Raw genomic sequence first — 25,363 nt, 5'->3', positions numbered from 1 at the left:
CAAAAACAAACAGAAAATAGATATCCATTGATTGATTGATTAATTGATTGAAGGGTTTATTAGCAGTTTACAATAGAAAAGAGTACAGTTTCATGACAGCACAAATCGCCGGTACAAGGTCAACTAAAAGGAGATTCTAGTAAGCTTTACACTACAGCTTATTTACACAGGAACCACTTCATGTATCTCATATAACATTGAAAGACAGACGGATAGAACACAGTACTTTACATAGGATAGAACACAGTACTTTACATAGGATAGAACACAGTACTTTACATAGGACAGAACACAGTACTTTACATAGGATAGAACACAGTACTTTACATAGGATAGAACACAGTACTTTACATAGGATAACATCAATTACAAAAGCTGAAAAGGGAGGAAAAGGGGGGGGGGGGGGGGGGGGTTAGCTTAGTCTATTTCAGGCTTGTCAACTCTCCTGGATTTCCCAGGAGTCTCCTGGATTTGACCCCATCTGGCATGCTCCTGGATTGGCAAATCTCCTGGATTTCTCCTGGATTTGGTATCAAACTCCCAAAATTCACCAGAACACAGGAAATTACATCTACTATGTTATTTTTTTTCTGGGGGAGGACCCCCAGAGGCCCAGACCCCCCGCTTTAGAGGTGGGCCAATGAATGCAAGAAAGATCAGACACATATTCACTTAAGTAATGACTTAAAAATTTGAAGTCATCATTAAATCCTTTGGTTCAGTCATCAAATCTGAACACCTACATTTGGCATTAAGGCTGAAATTGTACCCATGCTAGTAAAGCAAGCCTGATAAACGTATAAAACATGCACAAAATTCAACAGAACACAGGAAAGTATATATCTGTTAAGAGGTTTTGGGGAGAGGACCCCCAGACCCCGGTAGGAGAGTTCCGCGCACCCCCCAAAAAATAAATCTCCTGGATTCTGACCGTCCAATGTTGACAACCCTGGTTTAAACTACAGGAAGTGATGCCTTCCATTGCTTTGAGGTAAAAATTACCTTATGCTCTTGTAGTTTAAACTATAGGAAGTGATGCCTTCCATTGCTGTAGAGGTACAAAATCACCCTATGCTGCTATAGTTTAAACCAGTGTAAACTATAGGAAGCGATGCCTTCCCATTGCTGTAGAGGTAAAAACCACCCTATGCTCCTGTAGTTTAAACTATAGGAAGTGATGCCTTCCATTACTTTGAGGTAAAAATCACCCTATGCTCCTGTAGTTTAAACTATAGGAAGCGATGCCTTCCCATTGCTGTAGAGGTAAAAATCACCTTATGCTCCTGTAGTCTAAACTACAGGAAGTGATGCCTTCCATTGCTTTGAGGTAAAAAACTACCTTAGGCTCCTGTAGTCTAAACCATAGGAAGTTATGCCTTCCATTGCTTTGAGGTAAAAATCACCCTATGCTCCTATAGTTTAAACCTGGTTTAAACCAGTGTAAACTATAGGAAGTGATGCCTTCCATTCATTTTGAGGTAAAAACTACCATATGCTCCTATAGTTTAAACCAGTGTAAACTATAGGAAGTGATGCCTTCCATTCATTTTGAGGTAAAAACTACCGTATGCTCCTATAGTTTAAACCAGTTTAAACTATAGGAAGCGATGCCTTCCCATTGCTGTAGAGGTAAAAATCACCTTATGCTCCTGTAGTCTAAACTACAGGAAGTGATGCCTTCCATTGCTTTGAGGTAAAAAACTACCTTAGGCTCCTGTAGTCTAAACCATAGGAAGTTATGCCTTCCATTGCTTTGAGGTAAAAATCACCCTATGCTCCTATAGTTTAAACCTGGTTTAAACCAGTGTAAACTATAGGAAGTGATGCCTTCCATTCATTTTGAGGTAAAAACTACCATATGCTCCTATAGTTTAAACCAGTGTAAACTATAGGAAGTGATGCCTTCCATTCATTTTGAGGTAAAAACTACCGTATGCTCCTATAGTTTAAACCAGTGTAAACTATAGGAAGTGATGCCTTCCATTCATTTTGAGGTAAAAATCACCCTATGCTCCTATAGTTTAAACCTGGTTTAAACCAGTGCAAACTATAGGAAGTGATGCCTTCCATTCATTTGAGGTAAAAACTACCGTATGCTCCTATAGTTTAAACCAGTGTAAACTATAGGAAGTGATGCCTTCCATTCATTTTGAGGTAAAAACTACCGTATGCTCCTATAGTTTAAACCAGTGTAAACTATAGGAAGTGATGCCTTCCATTCATTTTGAGGTAAAAACTACCGTATGCTCCTATAGTTTAAACCAGTGTAAACTATAGGAAGTGATGCCTTCCATTCATTTTGAGGTAAAAACTACCGTATGCTCCTATAGTTTAAACCAGTGTAAACTATAGGAAGTGATGCCTTCCATTCATTTTGAGGTAAAAACTACCGTATGCTCCTATAGTTTAAACCAGTGTAAACTATAGGAAGTGATGCCTTCCATTCATTTTGAGGTAAAAACTACCGTATGCTCCTAGGTTTAAACCAGTGTAAACTATAGGAAGTGATGCCTTCCATTCATTTTGAGGTAAAAATCACCCTACGCTCCTATAGTTTAAACCTGGTTTAAACCAGTGCAAACTATAGGAAGTGATGGCTTCCATTCATTTTGAGGTAAAAACTACCGTATGCTCCTATAGTTTAAACCAGTGTAAACTATAGGAAGTGATGCCTTCCATTCATTTTGAGGTAAAAACTACCGTATGCTCCTATAGTTTAAACCAGTGTAAACTATAGCAAGTGATGCCTTCCATTCATTTTGAGGTAAAAACTACCCTATGCTCCTATAGTTTAAACCAGTGTAAACTATAGGAAGTGATGCCTTCCATTGTTTATTGAGGTAAAAATCACCCCACGACCCGCTCCTCACAGTTTCCTGCTGATTCAACATGGCGGCGGTCAGACTACGGGTGTCGGTGGAAGCTCAGTCCGGCTCGGAGCGCTCCTCGTCCGGCTCAGAGGAGTCTGACTCCTCGGAGTCCTCGGAGCCCCGGGAGGAGAAGGAGGAGAAGCAGCAGCCTGTCGGCCTGGCGGAGCCTCCTGAAGCCATGGAGGTGGAGGAGGGAGAACTGCAGGAGGAGGAGCACAAGGAGGTGAGAGCCAGCAGGCCGCAGCCAGACCCCGGGCTTTCCTGCTGCTGGGAGCCGGGCCAGGGTGCATGGACTCTGGGTTAGGGTGTGTGTTTATTAGGGAGGGTTTGGATGTGAATGACGTTTATTACCGTATAATACTACTACTACTACTACTAATAACAATAAATGTTTATTATGGAAGGTTTGGATGTGAATGACGTTTATTACCGTATAATACTACTACTACTAGTACTAGTACTACTACTACTACTACTACTACAGGCATTGACACTAAGGCTTGCCCACCTGCCCCCGGCAGGTAAATAAAACGTCAGGGCAGGTGAAGTTGGCTTCCAGGTTGCCCGACAGGGCAAGTGCTCATTTGAGAGGGGACACAAATGTCTATAAACATGAGATATCTGTCTAAACACCTGAACGTGGCCAGTGCGCTGTGTCTTCTGGTCTGTGGAATGTAAAATAAGAGCACTATTTACCTATAATGTACTGTTGCTACATTTAAAAATAAAAAATAACAAGTGTGAACCCATAGACATATTCAATCATAGCTAAAGTATTTGGTATTTGGATTTGGAGGTATTGAGGTATGACATTTTATCGCACAGGCCCAGAAAGTAAAGAAATAAGTGTTAAATTGAGCGGTAATTAAAATCGTACCTATCATTTTATAAAGGACGATTTACTTTTCGGGCAAGTGGGCATTACCTTCGGGCAAGTAGAACATGACCTGTACTTGCCCGATGGGCAAGTGCCTCTGATACCTTAGTGTCAACCCCTGTACTACTATTACTACTACTACTACTACTACTACTATTACTACTACTACTACTACTACCAGTAAGACTCCCTAATCGGGAGATAAGCGACCGTTGGTCGCTTATCTCCATAAATAGGCCAAAAGTTTGTTTTACCAATTATCAAGACATACGGGCAGTTGACAGTTTGCCATGGTTACTCATTGAAGTTGAATCTCCATATATGGAGATAACCTACGCATCACACTAAGTCTGACCTCACCAGCCCATATTTGGGCATGAGCAACTTATGTCTCCATATATGGAGATATGATGACATCACACAGTCCTCAGCCGATGATGTGGCGTGATGTCATACAATACACAAACGAGCCCTACAGTATAAAGGGGCAATTCTTGCCAGGAAAGAAGCATTTCTTTGACTCAGACCTTATCGCCAGCTTATCTCCACAAATAGGCCAAACGTTTGTTTTACCAATATAAGAGTTGGTTGCTAGGGTAAAAAACATGGTTGCTATGGTAAACAGTTGGTTGCTAAGGTAAAAAAGACATGGTTGCTATGGTAAACAGTTGGTTGCTAGGGTAAAAAAATGGTTGCTATGGTAAACAGTTGGTTGCTAGGGTAAAAAAACATGGTTGCTATGGTAAACAGTTGGTTGCTAGGGTAAACAGTTGGTTGCTAGGGTGAAACCATGGTTGCTAAGGTGGTTGCTAACGTACACTAACAGACCAGCAACAACAGACTGTTGCCACAGCAACGTACACAAAGGTTTGTGTACACATGTGGTGTGATGTCATACTGATGCGGAGATATGAGCAGGGCAAAGGTGTGACGTGTGACGTGTGACCGACCGACCGACCGACCGACCGACCGACCGACGGACGGCCGGTGGAGGTTTTGATACTAAACTGCGACCTACGGCCGCAACTACTACTACTACTACTACTACTACTATATAATAAGGGTAATAATAATAATAATAAAATGTTTATTATGGAAGGTTTGGATGTGAATGACGTTTATTACCGTATACTACTACTACTACTACTACTACTACTACTACCAGTAAGACTCCCTAATCGGGAGATAAGCGACCGTAGGTGGCTTATCCCCACAAATAGGGCAAAAATGTGTTTTTCCAAAATCTTCCTGATCCATGTTGATGACATGAGTGTAGACATGCTGTGTAGTGATATTCGTGATTTTAGGGCAAAAACTGTAGGAGCAGTGTCCAAAAATGTGTTTTAAAATCGGCCTGAAGGTGGCGCTAGAATAGGGCCATGTGAGAAATGAGGGGTGGGGTCTCCGCGTTGCCTTGGCGGACGAATAGGTACCGGCCCCGGCTCTCCCGGACGCTCCTAGCCCGAGTTACGGCATTTTATGTGCGCTGCAGTGGCAGGGGGTCCTCCACTGGGGGCGCCACCACTTTTGCATCCGTTCTGGAGCACCAGGAGTCGGTGGTCCCCGGGAATTCCCCGTGAGCAGCCCCGTTGGGGTGGGCATTTGGTCATTTTTGCACATTTGGTCATTTTTTACATCTGGGGGTCCCCCAGGGACCTGGGGGTCCCTGGGGCTCCGGGGGTCCTTGGAGGTTGTAGTTTGGCAGGCAAGGAGTGTGTGTGTGTGTAAAATCTGGCATGGATCGGGTCAACGGGTGCGGAGATATAAGCAGGGAAAAAGTGTGACGTGTGACGTGTGAGCACATTTGGTCATTTTTTACATCTGGGGGTCCCCCAGGGACCTGGGGGTCCCTGGGGCTCCGGGGGTCCTTGGAGGTTGTAGTTTGGCAGTCAAGGAGTGTGTGTGCAAAATTTGGCATGGATGGGGGCAACGGTTGTGGAGATATGAGCAGGGCAAAAGTGTGACTGACTGACTGACTCACTGACTCACTGACTGACCCACGGACAGCCTGTGGAGGTTTTGGTAGTAAATAAGACCTACGGTCGCAATAAATTTTTATTATGGAAGGTTTGGATGTGAATGACGTTTATTACCGTATAATACGACTACTACTACTACTACTACTACTACTACTACTATATAATAATAATACTAACCAGTAAGGCTCCCTAATCGGGAGATAAGCGACCGTAGGTCACTTATCTCCACAAATAGGGCAAAAATGTGTTTTGCCAAAATCTTCCTGATCCATGTTGATGACATGAGTGTAGACATACTGTGTAGTGATTTTCGTGATTTTAGGGAAAAATCTGTAGGAGCAGTGTCCAAAAATGTGTTTTTAAAAATCGGCCTGGAGGTGGCGCTATATGGGAGAGATTCATGTTGATGGGATGAGTGTAGACATACTGTGTACCGATTTGCGTGATTTTAGGGCAAAAATTGTAGGAGCAGTGTCCAAAAATGTGTTTTGCAAGAATCGGCCTCATGGTGGCGCTAGAAGAGGGCCATGTGAGAAATGAGGGGTGGGGTCTCCGCGCCGGCAGGGCGGACGAATAGGTACCGGCCCCGGCTGTCCCGGTCGCTCCTAGCCGGAGTTACGGCATTTTATGTGAGCTGCAGTGTAGGGGGTCCTCCACTGGGGGCGCCACCACTTTTGCATCCGTTCTGGAGAACCAGGAGTCGGTGGTCCCCGGGAATTCCCCGTGAGCAGCCCCGTTGGGGTGGTCATTTGGTCAGTTTAGCACATTTGGTCATTTTTTACATCTGGGGGTCCCCCAGGGACCTGGGGGTCCCTGGAGCTCCGGGGGTGCTTGGAGGTTGTAGTTTGGCAGGTAAGGAGTGTGTGTGCAAAATTTGGCATGGATCGGGGCAACGGTCGCGGAGATATGAGCAGGGCAAGAGTGTGACGTGTGAGGTGTGACAGACAGACTGACGGACTTACACTTTGTAGGTGTGACAGACAGACTGACGGACTGACGGACGGACTTACACTTTGTGCAGGGTTTGATAGTAAATGCGACCTACGGTCGCAATAATAATAAATGTTTATTATGGAAGGTTTGGGTGTGAATGACGTTTAGAACTAGAAATACTGTTCATATGAAACAGTGTGGGCTCGCTGCTCCTGATTGGCTGAAGGCCCTGCCTTTGTACTGTGGATCATTCTCTTGAGGAGAACCAGTAAGACTCCCTAATCGGGAGATAAGCGACCATAGGTGGCTTATCTCCACAAATAGGGCAAAAATTTGTTTTTCCAAAATCTTCCTGATCCATGTTGATGACATGAGTGTAGACATGCTGTGTAGTGATATTCGTGATTTTAGGGCAAAAACTGTAGGAGCAGTGTCCAAAAATGTGTTTTAAAAATCGGCCTGAAGGTGGCGCTAGAATAGGGCCATGTGAGAAATGAGGGGTGGGGTCTCCGCGTTGCCTTGGCGGACGAATAGGTACTGGCCCCGGCTCTCCCGGACGCTCCTAGCCCGAGTTACGGCATTTTATGTGCGCTGCAGTGGCAGGGGGTCCTCCACTGGGGGCGCCACCACTTTTGCATCCGTTCTGGAGCACCAGGAGTCGGTGGTCCCCGGGAATTCCCCGTGAGCAGCCCCGTTGGGGTGGTCATTTGGACATTTTTGCACATTTGGTCATTTTTTACATCTGGGGGTCCCCCAGGGACCTGGGGGTCCCTGGGGCTCCGGGGGTCCTTGGAGGTTGTAGTTTGGCAGGCAAGGAGTGTGTGTGTAAAATCTGGCATGGATCGGATCAACGGGTGCGGAGATATAAGCAGGGAAAAAGTGTGACGTTGTGACGTGTGAGCACATTTGGTCATTTTTTACATCTGGGGGTCCCCCAGGGACCTGGGGGTCCCTGGGGCTCCGGGGGTCCTTGGAGGTTGTAGTTTGGCAGTCAAGGAGTGTGTGTGCAAAATTTGGCATGGATGGGGGCAACGGTTGTGGAGATATGAGCAGGGCAAAAGTGTGACGGACTCACTGACTCACTCACTCACTCACTCACTCACAGACAGCCGGTGGAGGTTTTGGTAGTAAATGCGACCTACGGTCGCAATAAACTTGACTACTACTACTAGTTAGGGTTAGTAGTCAACCCTAACTACTAGTTAGGGTTAAATAACTACTAATAACTAGACTGCACTCTGTTGAGGTGCCAACTTGCACATTGTGCACTCTGGCCATGTATGGCCTACTTGTGCGCCAGCAGAGCGCTCAAGCACTGCGTTGGCTGTTTCCGTTTTGCCCGGTGTTGTTTATACCAGGTTGCACTTGTTGATGATGGTGATGTCACCAACAGTGATGTTGATAGGTTTTTAATGTAATGAGTCCCAGGACCCAAGAAGGGTCTTTCGGATGAGTCCCAGGGATATTTTATGGGTCCCACAAAAATTCAACGCGTCATGTCATTTTTGACAAAGTGCAGCATTTAACTTGAATTGGTTATTATATGGTTATGTTCATGTTACGTAGAAATGTGTCTGAAAGAAATGAACCACAATTCCAAATCTTACAATTGTAATACTTCCAAAGAATGCAGACATGGAACAGTGCAAAAAGAACAGTGTATCTAAAATAAAATAGCACCAAAATAAAGTATAATTAAGACAGTAAACAGTAATAAATTAAATTAAATTGCACAAATGAAATCAACATCTTATCCTGTGTTTCTTAAACTGTGGTACATCCATGAGCTCAAATCAAGTCAGACAATAAAGTGTTGTGTGTGGTGCATTATGCACAGCTCAATTAAGCATACAGAACATTAGCTCAAAAATAAACCAGTAACACTCCCTAATCGGGAGATAAGCGACCGTAGGTCACTTATCTCCACAAATAGGGCAAAAATGTGTTTTGCCAAAATCTTCCTGATCCATGTTGATGACATGAGTGTAGACATACTGTGTAGTGATTTTCGTGATTTTAGGGCAAAATCTGTAGGAGCAGTGTCCAAAAATGTGTTTTTAAAAATCGGCCTGGAGGTGGCGCTATATGGGAGAGATTCATGTTGATGGGATGAGTGTAGACATACTGTGTACCGATTTGCGTGATTTTAGGGCAAAAATTGTAGGAGCAGTGTCCAAAAATGTGTTTTGCAAGAATCGGCCTCATGGTGGCGCTAGAAGAGGGCCATGTGAGAAATGAGGGGTGGGGTCTCCGCGCCGGCAAGGCGGACGAATAGGTACCGGCCCGGCTGTCCCGGTCGCTCCTAGCCGGAGTTACGGCATTTTATGTGAGCTGCAGTGTAGGGGGTCCTCCACTGGTGGCGCCACCACTTTTGCATCCGTTCTGGAGCACCAGGAGTGGGTGGTCCCCGGGAATTCCCCGTGAGCAGGCCCGTGGGGGTGGTCATTTGGTCAGTTTAGCACATTTGGTCATTTTTTACATCTGGGGGTCCCCCAGGGACCTGGGGGTCCCTGGAGCTCCGGGGGTCATTGGAGGTTGTAGTTTGGCAGGTAAGGAAGGTGTGTGCAAAATTTGGCATGGATCGGGGCAACGGTTGCGGAGATATGAGCAGGGCAAGAGTGTGACGTGTGAGGTGTGACAGACAGACTGACGGACTTACACTTACATCTGGGGGTCCCCCAGGGAGCTGGGGGTCCCTGGAGCTCCGGGGGTCCTTGGAGGTTGTAGTTTGGCAGGTAAGGAACGTGTGTGCAAAATGTGGCATGGATCGGGGCAACGGTTGCGGAGATATGAGCAGGGCAAGAGTGTGACGTGTGAGGTGTGACAGACAGACAGACTGACGGACTGACGGACGGACTTACACTTTGTGCAGGGTTTGATAGTAAATGCGACCTACGGTCGCAATAAAATAAACTCTGTTGTGCATTGCCCAGCAACAGGCTTCAATTTCTTCCTTGGTGGCATTTTATGCCAAAATAACCACAACAATCATCAAAGTTTCTTTTGGAGCTGTGTGGAACAGAGCTCCCCATAGGCAGCAATGTGTGTCCTCACCGTCAAACTCACCGTCAAGTGAGAACTGTCCCGTTGAGTTTGAACAGGATCTGCGCACTCACCGTCAAGTGAGAACTGTCCCGTTGAGTTTGAACAGGATCTGCGCACTCACCGTCAAGTGAGAACTGTCCCGTTGAGTTTGAACAGGATCTGCGCATGCGCGACCGCACGAGACACACACACACACACACACACAGCGGCGGCGGACCGTACACGCAGACTACGCATGCTGCGTAGGGCCCCGCCGACCAAAAAGGCCCCCCACCGCCCCCTCCTCAGCAGAAAAGAACTACTGCTGCATGGTTAATCGTTTTCAAACCGAAATCGCGATGCGAAATCCCGCGATTAGCGACACGGTCATGTTTAGGCCACGGTTTTCTCTGCGAAGTAGACTTCCCAAGCAATATGGACGTTTTAATTTTTGAAATCCCTTCATAATTGACTAAGGAATGATCAAATCAAACTGTGGTAACTTTCTTTGCTTTCGAGCATCCACACGCTGAAAGTGAAAGTGAATTTGGCACAGTGGCCACTGTGCAGGACTCTGCCAGTGCGTGGGAACTAGGGGTGCTGCAGGTGTTCCAGCACCCCATGGGGAAGTTTTCATTTTTGTATTTAAATAAGAAAAGAACAAATCAAACATAGCAAAAATACGTTGCCGTTTTTTATTTATTCATTTATATATATATTTGTATTTATATATATATATTTCCATTATAAAAAGGATTAAAAAATTATAAAAAATATTAGGCCTATTATTTTTCAAACATAGCAAAAATACGTTGCCTGTTGTTGTTGTTTTTTATTTATTCATTTATATATATATATATATTGTATATATATATATATATATATATATATATATATTTCCATTATAAAATGGATTAAAAAATGATAAAAAATATTAGGCCTATTATTTTTTCGTGGGCGCGCTGCTCACACACACACACACACACACACACACACACACACACACACACACACACACACACACACACACACACACACACACACACACACACACACAGCTCCACTTCGAACCGAGGTTTGATTTTTTTTTTTATTCAAGTTATTTTCGGAGACCGCTCGTTGTCAATGCGCATGTTGCTGCAGTGTAGAGACGTCACGTTTCTGCGCCGTGCCTTGCCATACACGTTCTGTGGGGGAACCCTTTTTGGTGTATCACCTAACACGATGTGCCAATATGGTCAGAGAGCGGCCCGGTGCTACGCTAAAACTCAGGCACCCATTGAATTCTGTGACCATGCACGGGCGCACAAAACGGCGTCGGTGGATTCAAAACACACACTGTCGTTAGTTCTATAGTCTGTTTTAAGACTTTCTACGCGGATTTCATTTGTGTTAACGTAGGGTAAAGTAGCATGCCTTCACCCATGAACAATGGTGGCGTCTGTAGACTTTTTAGAATATTTTTTTTTTCGCGACGTGGTAAATTATTTTAACGTGGACTCCAATGGAGGCGATGCGTCCGTGGGACCCCAGGACAATAACGTGAATGCGTCTCTAGGCAACGTGAACGCGTCTAAGACGCGGGACGCGCACGTAATGACGTCACTGCACCAAGAATGCTGGTCCCTGATTGGCTACAGGCGTAAGCACAGACACACACGCGACAGAAACACCGAACGCAAAGCTTCGCACTCTGCTGGCGCAAGTAATAATGTTCAACCCAGGTTAAATCAAACCTCGGTTCTAAGTGAAGCAGTGAATTTTTATTCTATGTGTTCTAGAGCTATGAAATCTGTGTTCTAGATCTATACATTTTGTGTTCTAGATCTATACTTTCTATGTGCTTGCCTTTAGTTCTATATTTTTATAAATTCTGAATGAATGAATGAATGAACTAGAAGCAGTGCTCTTCCGAGCACAGGTCTCCACCAGGTCAGGCATGTAATGTGTTTTACATAAGTCGGCCTCCTGATGGCGCTATAAAAGGCTGATGTAAAAAATGCAGGGAAAAGGTTTTACCTTGGCCTCTAAGGAGTGCGCATACAAAGTTTGACACTAATCGGTGGAGTTATAGGTGAAAACATGAATCGGCCTGTTATAGCGCCACCATGAGGCTGATTTGATTTTTCTTAAGTGGCATTTATTCCTCTGCCTATTGGGAATGTGCATGCACATTTTCACCAAAATCGCACACTGTGTTCAGGATTTCAGGCATTTTATTCAAAACTGACAGTTTTAGCCAATCAGGATGGAATATGGAAAATCTGACACATCCATGTCGATCACATGACTGTAGAGATACTGTCTACTGATTTACGTGATTTTTGGACAGAATCTGTAGGAGTACTGGCAAAAGTTAGTTTTGCAAAAGTCGGCCTCCTGGTGGCGCTAGAACAGGCCCATGTGAAATATTTGGGGCAGAGGTTCTGAATTGGTGTCGAGGGAGTGTGTGTGCACAGTTTGGCAGCGACCGGGCCAACAGCGCCGGAGATTAGCTGGTAACGGACAAACGGACGGACGGACGGACGCACGGACGGACGGACGGACGGACGGAGGGGAAAACATACTCTCCCTCAGCCTTCGGCTGGTGGAGACAATGATTTTATCTGGAGGGCCAAATTGTCATGTGAAGCTTGACCAATCCTCAATTCTGCATGCACGGGACATGTACGGGACATGTACGGGACAGACAAAGCCACTCCTTGGAAGCAGCTTTCACCGCTTCAAAAATAATAATAGTAATAATAACAATAATAATGTTTATTATGAAAGCTTTGGATGTGAATGAAGCTCTGGTGTTGGTGCTTATAAACGTGCGGGTGAATGTTTTTTAGACGTCTAAGCTTAGACTAGACCAGGGGTCTTCAACGTTTTCAGGCCGAGGACCCCTTAGTTGAGAGAGAGATGAAGCAGGGACCCCTTAGTTGAGAGAGAGATGAAGCAGGGACCCCTTAGTTGAGAGAGAGATGAAGCAGGGACCCCTTAGTTGAGAGAGAGATGAAGCAGGGACCCCTTAGTTGAGAGAGAGATGAAGCAGGGACCCCTTAGTTGAGAGAGAGAGATGAAGCAGGGACCCCTTAGCTGAGAGAGAGATGAAGCAGGGACCCCTTAGTTGAGAGAGAGAGATGAAGCAGGGACCCCTTAGCTGAGAGAGAGATGAAGCAGGGACCCCTTAGTTGAGAGAGAGATGAAGCAGGGACCCCTTAGTTGAGAGAGAGAGATGAAGCAGGGACCCCTTAGCTGAGAGAGAGATGAAGCAGGGACCCCTTAGTTGAGAGAGAGATGAAGCAGGGACCCCCCACAACCTGTTCATAGATTCCATATAGTTTCATTGTTTGACAGCACAATCAGTGTATTTTGGATTCATGTCGATGTGTGTTTTCAGATATTTAACCACTTGAACCCCCTGTTGAAGACTGGACGTTGATTAGAATTCAAACACTAAACTTCGTTCGTTGGAAATGAAGCCTGCTTCCTGGTTCTCATTGAGGCTATTAACTCATCTAGTGCCATTTGCGTGATGTCACGCAATAAGTACTAGAGTACTTACAGTGCCGAATGCGTGATGTCGCGCAAAAAGTAATAAATTACTGTAACGTTGAGTACATTACCGAGTAGAATGGCCGGATGTCCGGAGACGAAAATCCGCGCTGATTTGTCATCATCACGGCTCCACGAGCACACAATAGTCATCCCATAACATTGAGGTGGACGGCCGATCTCATCTTTAATGTCCATTATCTCAAAACAACACTTTAGAAGCGAAGATGGAGGCAGATGCTCGCTTATAAAACACATGTATAAACGCTCCATTGCAATCCAGCATGGCACCACGTAAACAATGATCGGTTCCGGCGCACGACCCGATGACGTCAGACCGGAAGTGATCACGCTGTGGCACTTCTGGCTTTCAAAATAAGAGAGTGCAAGCGGATGGAGCCTGCGTGAGGCACTCTGGACATCATTGCGACCGAAAATCGCGGGCACAAAATGAGTTAAGGGCCGCCATTTCATCTTTGGTGGCAAAACATTAAAATATCATCAACACATGGCAGGCATTGACACTAAGGCTTTATTATCATCAACACATGGCAGGCATTGACACTAAGGCTTTATTATCATCAATACATGGCAGGCATTGACACTAAGGCTTTATTATCATCAATACATGGCAGACATTGACACTAAGGCTTTATTATCAATACATGGCAGGCATTGACACTAAGGCTTTATTATCATCAATACATGGCAGGCATTGACACTAAGGCTTTATTATCATCAACACATGGCAGGCATTGACACTAAGGCTTTATTATCATCAATACATGGCAGGCATTGACACTATAGCCGGGGAGCCACAGGCCCAAAAGCTCAAAGAATAGGATGTTACCTGTGATGTCATGACATACTTTTAATTTTTGTTTTTTCTATTAATTTGGTCATTAAGGTCCACAGAATGAGAGGCCTGCTCTGCCGGAAATCCTGCGAAAAAAAGTTATGGCCATTTGTATATTCACTCCATCGACTTCAATATAAAGGAAAGAAACACACCAAAAAAAATATGCTTTAAGTAGCATGTGAGGGGTCAAACTAGGTCTTGATGATTCTGAATCCATTGCAAGCATTTGTTTTGCATGAAAAACATTCCTTGAGCTAGAAAACGGACCAAAATAACGGTGAAAAGTGATGACTCATCACTTTTCACAGGTTTGAGAGGCTGAAATCTAGCCCAAGGAATGTTTTTCATGCAAAACAAATGCTTGCAATGGATTCAGAATCATGAAGAACCCTTAGTTTGACCCCTCACATGCTACTTTTTTTGGTGTGTTTTTTCCAGTATAGTGAAGTCAATGGGAAACTTTTTTTCGCAGGATTTCCGGCAGAGCAGGCCTCTCATTCTGTGTACCTTATTGACCAAATTAATAGGACAAACAAAAATTTGGAGTATGTCATGACATCACAGGTCCTCTCTCATTTTGGCCCAGTGGCTCCCCGGCTACTAAGGCTTTAGTAGCCGGGGGCATTGACACTAACCCTTTATTATCATCAATACATGGCAGGCATTGACACTAAGGCTTTATTATCATCAATACATGGCAGGAATTGACACTAAGGCTTTATTATCATCAATACATGGCAGGAATTGACACTAAGGCTTGCCCACCTGCCCCTGGAAGGTCAATAAAACTTTAGGGCAGGTGAAGTTTGCTTTCAGGTTGCCTGACCGGGCAAGTGCTTGTTTGAGGGCCTCTGAGACCTTAGTGTCAACCCCTTATAATCAATACATTATCAATACATTATATTCAATACATTATCAATACATTATCATCTAATACATTATCAATACATTATCAATACATTATCAATACATTATAATCAATACATTATAATCAATACATTATCAATACAGTATAATCAATACATTATAATCAATACATTATCATCTAATACATTATAATCAATACATTATCAATACATTATCATCTAATACATTATAATCAATACATTATCAATACATTATCAATACATTATCAATACATTATAATCAATACATTATCAATACATTATAATCAATACATTATCAATACATTATCATCTAATACATTATAATCATTATAATCAATACATTATCATCTAATACATTATAATCAATACATTATCAATACATTATAATCTAATACATATCAGTGTCCATGAGGTTTTGAGGTGATCTTTGGACCACCAAGGTGATGGGTTAGGGTTTGAGGTGATCTTTGGACCACCAAGGTCATGGGTTAGGGTTAGGGTTTGAGGTGATCTTTGGACCACCAAGGTCATGGGTGGCAGGGGCTCAGGGGTAGAGTTGCCGTCTTAGAACACGGATGGTTCCAAGTTCGATCCTGGACTCCCCCAGAGTTGGTGTGGAAGAGTCCTTGAGGAAGTGTGTAATGAATGTGTGTGTGTGTGTGTGAATGGGTGAATGTAATGAATGTGTGTGTGAATGGGTGAATGTAATGAATGTGTGTGTGAATGGGTGAATGTAATGAATGTGTTTGTGAATTAGGGTTGGGTACCGAAATTTCGGTACCGGGACAGAACCGATAAGGACATGACGGTTCCTGGGTACCCAAAAATAATATTTACTTTCGGTACCGCTTATCGGTTCCTAGACGCACCAGTAAAAAAAAAGACGTGCTATCCGTAAAAAAAAAGGCTACATTACATTACGTGCACTTCACAGGACAAGCCCTACACGGGCTACACTACGAAGGGCGCACACTGAATTGGGAAGCAGCTCTTGTATTCCTCCAACACACATAGACACACAAGCGCACACACAATCGGGGGACAACAGACAACTGTGTTGCCACTCAAGTCAACAACAACAGCGATGCTAGCAAAATTAGCAGCCCATCCACCAGTACAGCTGAGCCCTGCACAGCCACAGAGAGACGTGAGATGGAGTCGAAACATTTATGACAGCGTGGCATTCATCTGAAAGACTGTACGGCAACAGCAACAGTGCTTGCGGACCCCCGCGTGTCTCTCTGGGTTATGTTGCGACTGCGGGCTCAGCTCTCTGTCGCTCGCTCGCTGAGCTGTGTTATTTTGTCAAATCTAAGCTGGCAAATCTAACACTTCCGGTAGCCAATCTTTTCAGAATAAGATATGTTGCGCTAGCCGCAATAAGACTTCCAGGCGGTGGTCATTTTCGTAATGCAATAATACTTCCAGACGGTGGTCGACTTCTTAATCTCTTCAGAATAAGAGTATCGCTGAAGACATTGAAATATGATTTCATTTGTCATAATTCATTAAAACTGTAATTAAACATTCAAATTCAATTAAAACATTATGTTTTAAATGATTCATTAAAACTGTAAATTAAACATTCAAATTAAATTAAAAAAAAAAAAATTAAAAACCAAACCATTTTGGAACCGAAATAAGAACCGTTTGGAACCGGAACCGGAATCGTAAAAATCCAAACGATACCCAAGCCTAGTGTGAATGGGTGAATGTAATGAATGTGTGTGAATGTAATGAATGTGTGTGAATGGGTGAATGTAATGAATGTGTGTGAATGTAATGAATGTGTGTGAATGGGTGAATGTAATGAATGTGTGTGAATGTAATGAATGTGTGTGAATGGGTGAATGTAATGAATGTGTGTGAATGTAATGCATGTGTGTGAATGGGTGAATGTAATGAATGTGTGTGAATGTAATGAATGTGTGAATGGGTGAATGTAATGAATGTGTGTGAATGTAATGAATGTGTGTGAATGGGTGAATGTGCTTAATGCACAATCTATGTAAAGCGCCTTGGATAAAGGTGCTCTATAAAAACATTACCATTTATGGGTACAATCCTGGGCACCACCAGCTGAGTGTACGAATAGCACAGCCTTGCTGGTTCTGTTAGCTCTGCTATAGAATACAATATCAGCACCCTGACTCTGTTTGAGAAGAATGGAACAGAGCCTTCATTAGTATCATTGGTAACACTGACTCTGTTTGAGCAGAATGGAACAGAGCCTTCATTAGTATCATTGGTAACAGTGACTCTGTTTGAGCAGAATGGAACAGAGCCTTCATTAGTATCATTGGTAACACTGACTGTTTGAGCAGAATGGAACGGAGCCTTCATTAGTATCATTGGTAACACTGACTCTGTTTGAGCAGAATGGAACAGAGCCTTCATTAGTATCATTGGTAACACTGACTCTGTTTGAGCAGAATGGAACAGAGCCTTCATCAGTATCATTGGTAACACTGGCTCTGTTTGAGCAGAATGGAACAGAGCCTTCATTAGTATCATTGGTAACACTGGCTCTGTTTGAGCAGAATGGAACAGAGCCTTCATTAGTATCATTGGTAACACTGACTCTGTTTGAGAAGAATGGAACAGAGCCTTCATCAGTATCATTGGTAACACTGACTCTGTTTGAGAAGAATGGAATAGAGCCTTCATTAGTAACACTGACTCTGTTTGAGCAGAATGGAACAGAGCCTTCATCAGTATCATTGGTAACACTGACTCTGTTTGAGCAGAATGGAACAGAGCCTTCATTAGTATCATTGGTAACACTGGCTCTGTTTGAGCAGAATGGAACAGAGCCTTCATTAGTATCATTGGTAACACTGACTCTGTTTGAGCAGAATGGAACAGAGCCTTCATTAGTATCATTGGTAACACTGGCTCTGTTTGAGCAGAATGGAACAGAGCCTTCATTAGTATCATTGGTAACACTGGCTCTGTTTGAGCAGAATGGAACAGAGCCTTCATTAGTATCATTGGTAACACTGACTCTGTTTGAGCAGAATGGAACAGAGCCTTCATTAGTATCATTGGTAACTAGTGTTGCCCGATCCCGATCACGTGATCGGATCGGCCGCCGATATGGCCGTTTTTATAAGATCGGAGATCGGGGGAAAAAAATCGATTTTTTTTTTTTTTTTTTTTTTTTTTCAAAAAATATTTTCTGGGAGTACTGAAAGTTACAGGTAAGGTGAATGCGATATGAAATGTAAGCTTACCATAATCACAGTAATCCTTAATCATTTTCAATCATATTCAAGGGCTTTTGGAGAAATGAGACAGACAGAGCACTGCAGAGGGAAGGTGATTGTGTCAGACTCTGTGTACAGCTGGCAGCTGATGCCAATAAGTAGTAATTGGCCCCTTGCTAATGGATCAAAGGAAGGCAATTACGTCTCTCTGCACTGTCAACTAGCTCAGTGGTTCTCAACCTGTGGGTATATTATTTTGGGGGGGTCCCCAGATGATTAACTTAATGTGCAACATTGTTTTCTCTCTCAACAGTAAACAAATCAACATAAAGTTTAAGTGTATAGAGGGTATCTGCACATTTCGAAAGTGAAAAATTAAGGACTTTTTAATACCTCTAAAATGACAAATTAAACATTGGCCAAATTGTCAAATATTAAAGCCAGAAATTGTGAAAATAGCCGATCTACATGCTCACAACTCCTCGCGTTGCGAGGCGTTGTGAGCATGTAGATCTGCTATTTTCACAATAGAACCGTGTTATACAAAATATACTTCCTCAACTCTTCAGGGTCGGGGGTCCCCAGTTTAAATATGATTATTTTGGGGGTCACGGCCTGAAAAGGTTGAGAACCAAGTGATAGAATGAATAGATTTTTTTTTTTCTTCTTAATGCCTTGCCAAAAGATCGGATCGGGATCGAATCGGAAGCAATAATATTTGATCGGTATCGGATCGGGAGCAAAAAAACCCTGATCGGGGCATCCCTATTGGTAACACTTACTCTGTCTGAGCAGAATGGAACAGACTACCGATCAATCGGCAATGGATCGGATCGGGCCGATCAAAGCGTGATCGGCGATAATCGGTGGTTTAGATCAAAAGGTAAATTCACCGATCCGATCCGATCGGTGCATCCGATCAACCAGCCGTTCAGTATGCCCACTTGAGGCCATTTTGGGGTATTGATTTCCACAGTGCTGAAGGAATAATTAGTTACTGCTATGATAATAAATACATAGTAGTGCTAGTAAATAACTACAAGGCAAATATATAAATGAATTCATGAGTGAATTAATTAATTAAAGTTAAAACATTAACATTTAGAAAATATAAATAATATATAAATAATAACTTGATCGGATCGGTGATTGATCGGTATCGGGTGATCAATCTTTTGTGATCGGTGCTCGGTGATCGGTTCCAAAAAACCTGATCGGACCATCCCTAGAACAGAGCCTTCATTAGTATCATTGGTAACACTGACTCTGTTTGAGCAGAATGGAACAGAGCCTTCATTAGTATCATTGGTAACACTGACTCTGTCTGAACAGAATGGAACAGAGCCTTCATTAGTATCATTGGTAACACTGACTCTGTTTGAGCAGAATGGAACAGAGCCTTCATTAGTATCATTGGTAACACTGACTCTGTTTGAGCAGAATGGAACAGAGCCTTCATTAGTATCATTGGTAACACTGGCTCTGTTTGAGCAGAATGGAACAGAGCCTTCATTAGTATCATTGGTAACACTGACTCTGTTTGAGCACAATGGAACAGAGCCTTCATTAGTATCATTGGTAACACTGACTCTGTTTGAGCAGAATGGAACAGAGCCTTCATTAGTATCATTGGTAACAGTGACTCTGTTTGAGCAGAACGGAACAGAGCCTTCATTAGTATCATTGGTAACACTGACTCTGTTTGAGCAGAATGGAACAGAGCCTTCAATAGTATCATTGGTAACACTGGCTCTGTTTGAGCAGAATGGAACAGAGCCTTCATTAGTATCATTGGTAACACTGACTCTGTTTGAGCAGAATGGAACAGAGCCTTCAATAGTATCATTGGTAACACTGGCTCTGTCTGAGCAGAATGGAACAGAGCCTTCATTAGTATCATTGGTAACACTGACTCTGAGCAGAATGGAACAGAGCCTTCATTGAAATAATGTTTATAGATTTGAAGCACTAATTTGTTGTTATTGTTGTTGCTAGGAGACGGGGGCGGGGCGACGCTATGAGAACAGAGCTGGAGCCTTCATCACCGGGATAGACGTCAATTCTAAGGTATGTAGGATCTCTCACACACACACGCACGCACGCACGCACGCACGCACGCACGCACGCACGCACGCACACACACACACACACACACACACACACACACACACATTTAAACATGATAGAACTCATTTTATTGTTAAACCTACATAATTTAAATGTGTGTTGTGAACCCCTGTTCCGCCACCAGGAGGCGATAGAGAAGAAGGAAAAGCGTGCGCAGCGTTTTCATTTCTGTGCTGAAGAGAAGAAGCAGAAAGACATGGTGCTGGATAAAGAACTGATGAAGAAAGGTATTCAATATTATTATTATTATTATTATTACCCTTATTATTATTAGTGGCCAAGCCACGCAGTGGCGGAGGCCACTCATTGATATTGTACTTTCTCATTATTATTATTCCACCACTTTTCTGTCCTGTCTTGACCGTGCAGTCGCTTTTTACGAAACTCGGCAATATGGTAGAGGACTTTGCCAAATGGCGAAAACATGAAGCTTGCAACAATTGGCCAAAGGGTGGCGCTGTAGAAAGCCTTTGAAAGTGCAAACTTTGAACAGGTATAGATCATGCTCTGTTTGACATACAGCCATGAAACCTGGACACACACATATGCGTCTTCTCGTGCTGAACAACTTTGACACTCTGACACTCTGAAAAACAGTACAAATCGATCTCCTCCTGAGGTTTTCGCTTCATGTGCACAGAACCGTTTTTACATGGACTTTGGACCAATATCTAAAGATCGGTCTGATCGGATTTAAATTGAAATATTGTTTTTTAATAATTCAATGAATATTGCAGTTTTATGCAAATTATTCTTCTGCCTCTAAATCATACATGCAAAGTCATGTGTTCATGACATTTGGCAAAGATGTAGAGGGTTAGTCCAAATATCACTGAAACCAATCTTATTCCAATTGGCCAAAGGGGGGCGCTATACAAAGCGTTTGAAAATAAGTCATGCCTCGTTTGGCTTGAAGACATGCAACTTGCTTACACGCTTGCCTTGACTCAAGAGGAACACATCTGTGTCTTTGTCAAGTAAGCTCCACCCTTAGATTTTCCACCATTTTGAGCAATTTGTAAAACGCTTAAACCCGTTTTTATCCTGGGATTTTCACGTCACGTGCACAGAACTTTAAATTGAAACATTCTTTTTGAATAATACAAATGCAGTTTTATGCTAATTATTCTTCTGCCTCTAAAGCTGGCAATACACTACAAGATAATCGGGCCCGACTGAATCGGGTAGAATTAAACACTACAGGATAATTTTTTCAGATTATTTTACCAGATAATCTAAACGGGCTCAGACTAGCCGTTTTGAACAGTCGGGCGCTCCGTACGCTACAGGATTCTATCCCGATTGAGTCGGGCTCGAACACAGCAATAATAAATAATATAATGAATACAAGATGCCACGGGGGCTGTTCTGAGAGCTGTGCTTTGCAACACGCACGCACACGCACATACAAACACATGACGTTATCCACTGACTCAACACACAACACCGCCTCACGCAACGAAAAAAGAAAAAAAGCTTCACTTTGACACGTTTCATGTACATCCAACTCTGACATCCCCTCTCTCCTGCGCTAAAGTGCTGCTCCGTCCTTCTCATGGTGCCTGATTTATGATTAGTCGTATGACTGTGTAGCGCACCCAGAACAAGATCTCCAAGACCAAACTGTGTCTGTCCCGTGCCACGTTTTAGGCTTGTAGATCAGGATGGGCGTGTACTTCTTTGACTCGCAAGTAGAGATGGGATTTATGGTTCTTTGAAATGAGCCGGATCTCTGGGATCCGTTCCTTTCAAAGAGCCGTTCAAAAGACTGGCTCATTAGTTACTTTGTAGATTTTGATTATAATTACAAATAACTTCAACCCTGTATACATTTATTTCTGCCATATATAGGTAGGCCTTAGGGGTGGGCGATACTGGAAAAAAGCATTATCACGATATGCTTCATGCAGTATCACATTACACGATATTATCACATTACTGTTTTATGCGAGTTTTTAGGTTTATTATGATTATTAGACCCACAGATATTCTATAGATAATCTATTCATTTTTATGATGCAGATAGAAAGATAGATAGCCTAATCTATGATTTTTTTAATGATAACATTCAGATTTTTGATTAAACAATTATAATTTTTTACCTCAAAATATTTACTAGTTGGTGTGATGATGGTTCAGGTCATTCAAATGGGTCCCAGAAATGTTTTATGGGTTCCCTTAAAATGTTTTTTTGAGTGTTGTGAGCTTGTAGATCGGCTATATTCAAAACAATTTGGCGGGACCTCTCTGGGGGTCTCGACCCACAGGTTGACAACAACCCATGCCTTACCATTGAAACTTCAGGGAAAACAAATTACCTTATGACCAACCAAAGTCAGGAGGTTTGTTATGATACAAGCTTTCTTTTTAGAGAATTACTCACTCATTATCATCCTAGCTTTTCGCTTTTCTACTAACAATAATGGCATGTTTTTTTTAACTAAGCCAATTATGTAATAGACGCAAAATAGACGCGACGATTTCACCGCGATTCGCGACGACACACGCATGCATCAATGGTGAAAACATAAGCACTTTACAAATAGCTACTTGTTTGTAGTTAATAAAAACAGAAGCATGGATTTACAAGGTGATCTAAATCATCTCATCGATACTGCCAGAACACACCGCTATGGAGTGGAGACTCCAGCACAGCAGCTTTGCAAGCAGTGAGATGGCTGATAGCGATAGCAGGACGGATAAGTAGTTTGCGTCCTGTTAGTTTAATGCATCCATTATGAAAAATATGCTTCAAAGAATGCAGGCCAAGCTGCATCACTGCTTTACTAAGTCCCGTGAAAGTGAAACTAAATCGTGGACCACTGTGACTGTGCCGTGCTCCTGCACAATCACAACTCAGTCAGTGCTGTAGACACTGTAGCCTGTCTGCGTGCTGCCCGGGGGAGGGGCCGTGAAAGCAGGGGACAGATCCTCAAACTATATGACACGTTGAGCCGCGACACGTTATAGCTTGTAGATCTGTTCTTTTTGGCGAATTACACCACCGTACTATAGAAGTATAAATTAAGCAATAGAGCTGCGACTCATAGAACGTGCACTCGCTGTATCCAGAGCCTTGAGACTGTTTGTATCACAAGAGAAACGATACTCTGAAAAAGCATATCGTGGCAAAGCTGTATCGTCGATACGATAATTATCGCCATATCGCCCACCCCTAGTAGGCCTACATACCTGCCATTTGAAAATTGCTGATCTACAAGCTCACAATGACAATGCGTTGCATTGTGAGCTTGTAGATCGGCTATTTTCAAAAGATTTTTCTACATTTTATTCATTGGAAAATCTGTGAAACAGGACATTCTGCCTACTTTCTACTATTGGTACTCTGTAGGCTACTTTAATTAAATGTTGAATGATACCAATACGTTTGTACTTTTACTCAAGTATATTAACATTCCAAAAACTTCTACTTGTGGCAGAGTATTTCCACATTGATAGCAGTAGGCTATTTTCCCACCACTGTTCATTAGAAAGGAACGGCTCCCTACAGGCGAACCGGATCCCATCGTTCATTTCAAAGAGCCGTTAGAAATACTCGATTCGTTCGCGAATGTCCCACCTACTTGCAAGGGATGTGTGCTGGTCGCGGTCTTTCTTCTGTTTGTTTGACTAGCCCTTACCCGTTCAAAGATATGAGCTCTGAAATGATGTGCAGTGTGTGGGTTATGGGGTGTGCACTGTGCACACAGTATATGAGGGATGGAAAGTAACTTTAACTGGTGCTTACATGATAAAATGTAGGAGCATCAATGTAAGAAATACCCGTTTCGTTTAATGGCTACAGAGATACTGTGTACCGATCTGCATGATTTTTGGACAACATCTGTAACAGGGCCAGACCCCCCCCCCCCCCCCCCCCCACCTACACACACACACACACACACACACACACACACACACACACACACACACACACACACACACACACACACACACACACACACACACACACACACACACACAGCTGGTTAAACATGTTGCCTCATGCTAGATGCAGAATAGATAAGCCTCATGCTAGATGCAGAATAGATAGTACACCATAAAAATGCTAATATACAGCATACGATTTGTGAAAGTGACAAACGGGCTTCACAGTTATGTCAGGTGTGTTCATATGCTAAACATGTTGCCTCATGCTAGATGCAGAATAGATAAGCCTCATGCTAGATGCAGAATAGATAGTAGATACACCATAAAAATGCTAATATACAGCATACGATTTGTGAAAGTGACAAACGGGCTTCACAGTTATGTCAGGTGTGTTCATATGCTAATGGTGATGCAATTTCAGATCAATTGCTCCAGCCATTGAGGAGAAACGCTGTTTCAGACAGACAGACACTCAGACAGACAGACTTTTGGATAATTATATGTTTGATATGTGCTGCCGTTGAGTTTTAATTTAAATCCCAATCATTCATGATACAACCTGATGGACGGACGGACGCTTTGAAAAGTGTGTCTGTCTGCGGGCGTGCGTGCGTGCGTGCGTGCGTGCGTGCGTGTGTGTGTGTGTGTGTGTGTCAGTGTGTGTGAGTGAGTGAGAGGCAGAGGGAGAGGTGGAGAGAAAAAAAAAGAGATGGATCTGTCACTCAGTCAGATGTATGCTCAGAGACTTGCGTCTATCAGCGGCTGCTGTACCTGTTTTCTCTCAGTCCCCTGCTGCTCTTCCAGTCTTCCAGACCAGTACTGATCCAGGAAAATATCAAACATGTTTTGTAGGGCTGTAATCTAGCCTTGTTTTAGGGATTCGAACTTCTGGGGGATTTTCCGAACGGACCATCGGACCTTAGATGGTTCGTTCAATTGAATAAAAACCGAACGTTCGAACCTTCGAACCATCGAACGTACTGTACCTTTAACCAGCTAAACAGTGTAGGAAATGTTTTAAATGCGCTGTTTTATCCATTGAAAACGTGTGGATGCATGGCCGCATTAACACCTAGGCTAACACTTGGAAAATCCAACCCAATCGGAGATAATGTTGCGCAGTTTGTTGACGGACAGGCTCAAAGTATAGCGGAGTTGCGTGTGTCGGAG

The 25,363-nt window shown here is 43.2% G+C and overlaps 1 protein-coding gene across 1 annotated transcript in view; it reads left to right on the top strand.

Moving 5' to 3' along the window:
• Positions 1-2,889: 2,889 nt before the first annotated feature.
• Positions 2,890-25,363, top strand: part of LOC308280940 (nuclear cap-binding protein subunit 3-like) — a gene marked incomplete at both ends in the record, with an annotated part of 34,636 nt that continues 12,162 nt past the window's right edge. Inside the window, 3 exons of the mRNA XM_080755239.1 lie at positions 2,890-3,093; positions 20,171-20,242; positions 20,427-20,529. Of these exons, the coding sequence (XP_080611365.1) occupies positions 2,890-3,093; positions 20,171-20,242; positions 20,427-20,529 (379 nt within the window). The remainder of the gene's footprint in view (positions 3,094-20,170; positions 20,243-20,426; positions 20,530-25,363) is intronic.

The sequence above is a fragment of the Nannobrachium achirus genome (assembly GCF_963921795.1).
Source record: "Nannobrachium achirus genome assembly, contig: SCAFFOLD_134, whole genome shotgun sequence".
Classification (NCBI taxonomy): domain Eukaryota; kingdom Metazoa; phylum Chordata; class Actinopteri; order Myctophiformes; family Myctophidae; genus Nannobrachium; species Nannobrachium achirus.
The sequence above is the reverse complement of the archived record's forward strand: the minus strand, read 5'-3'. Positions and strand labels throughout refer to the sequence as shown.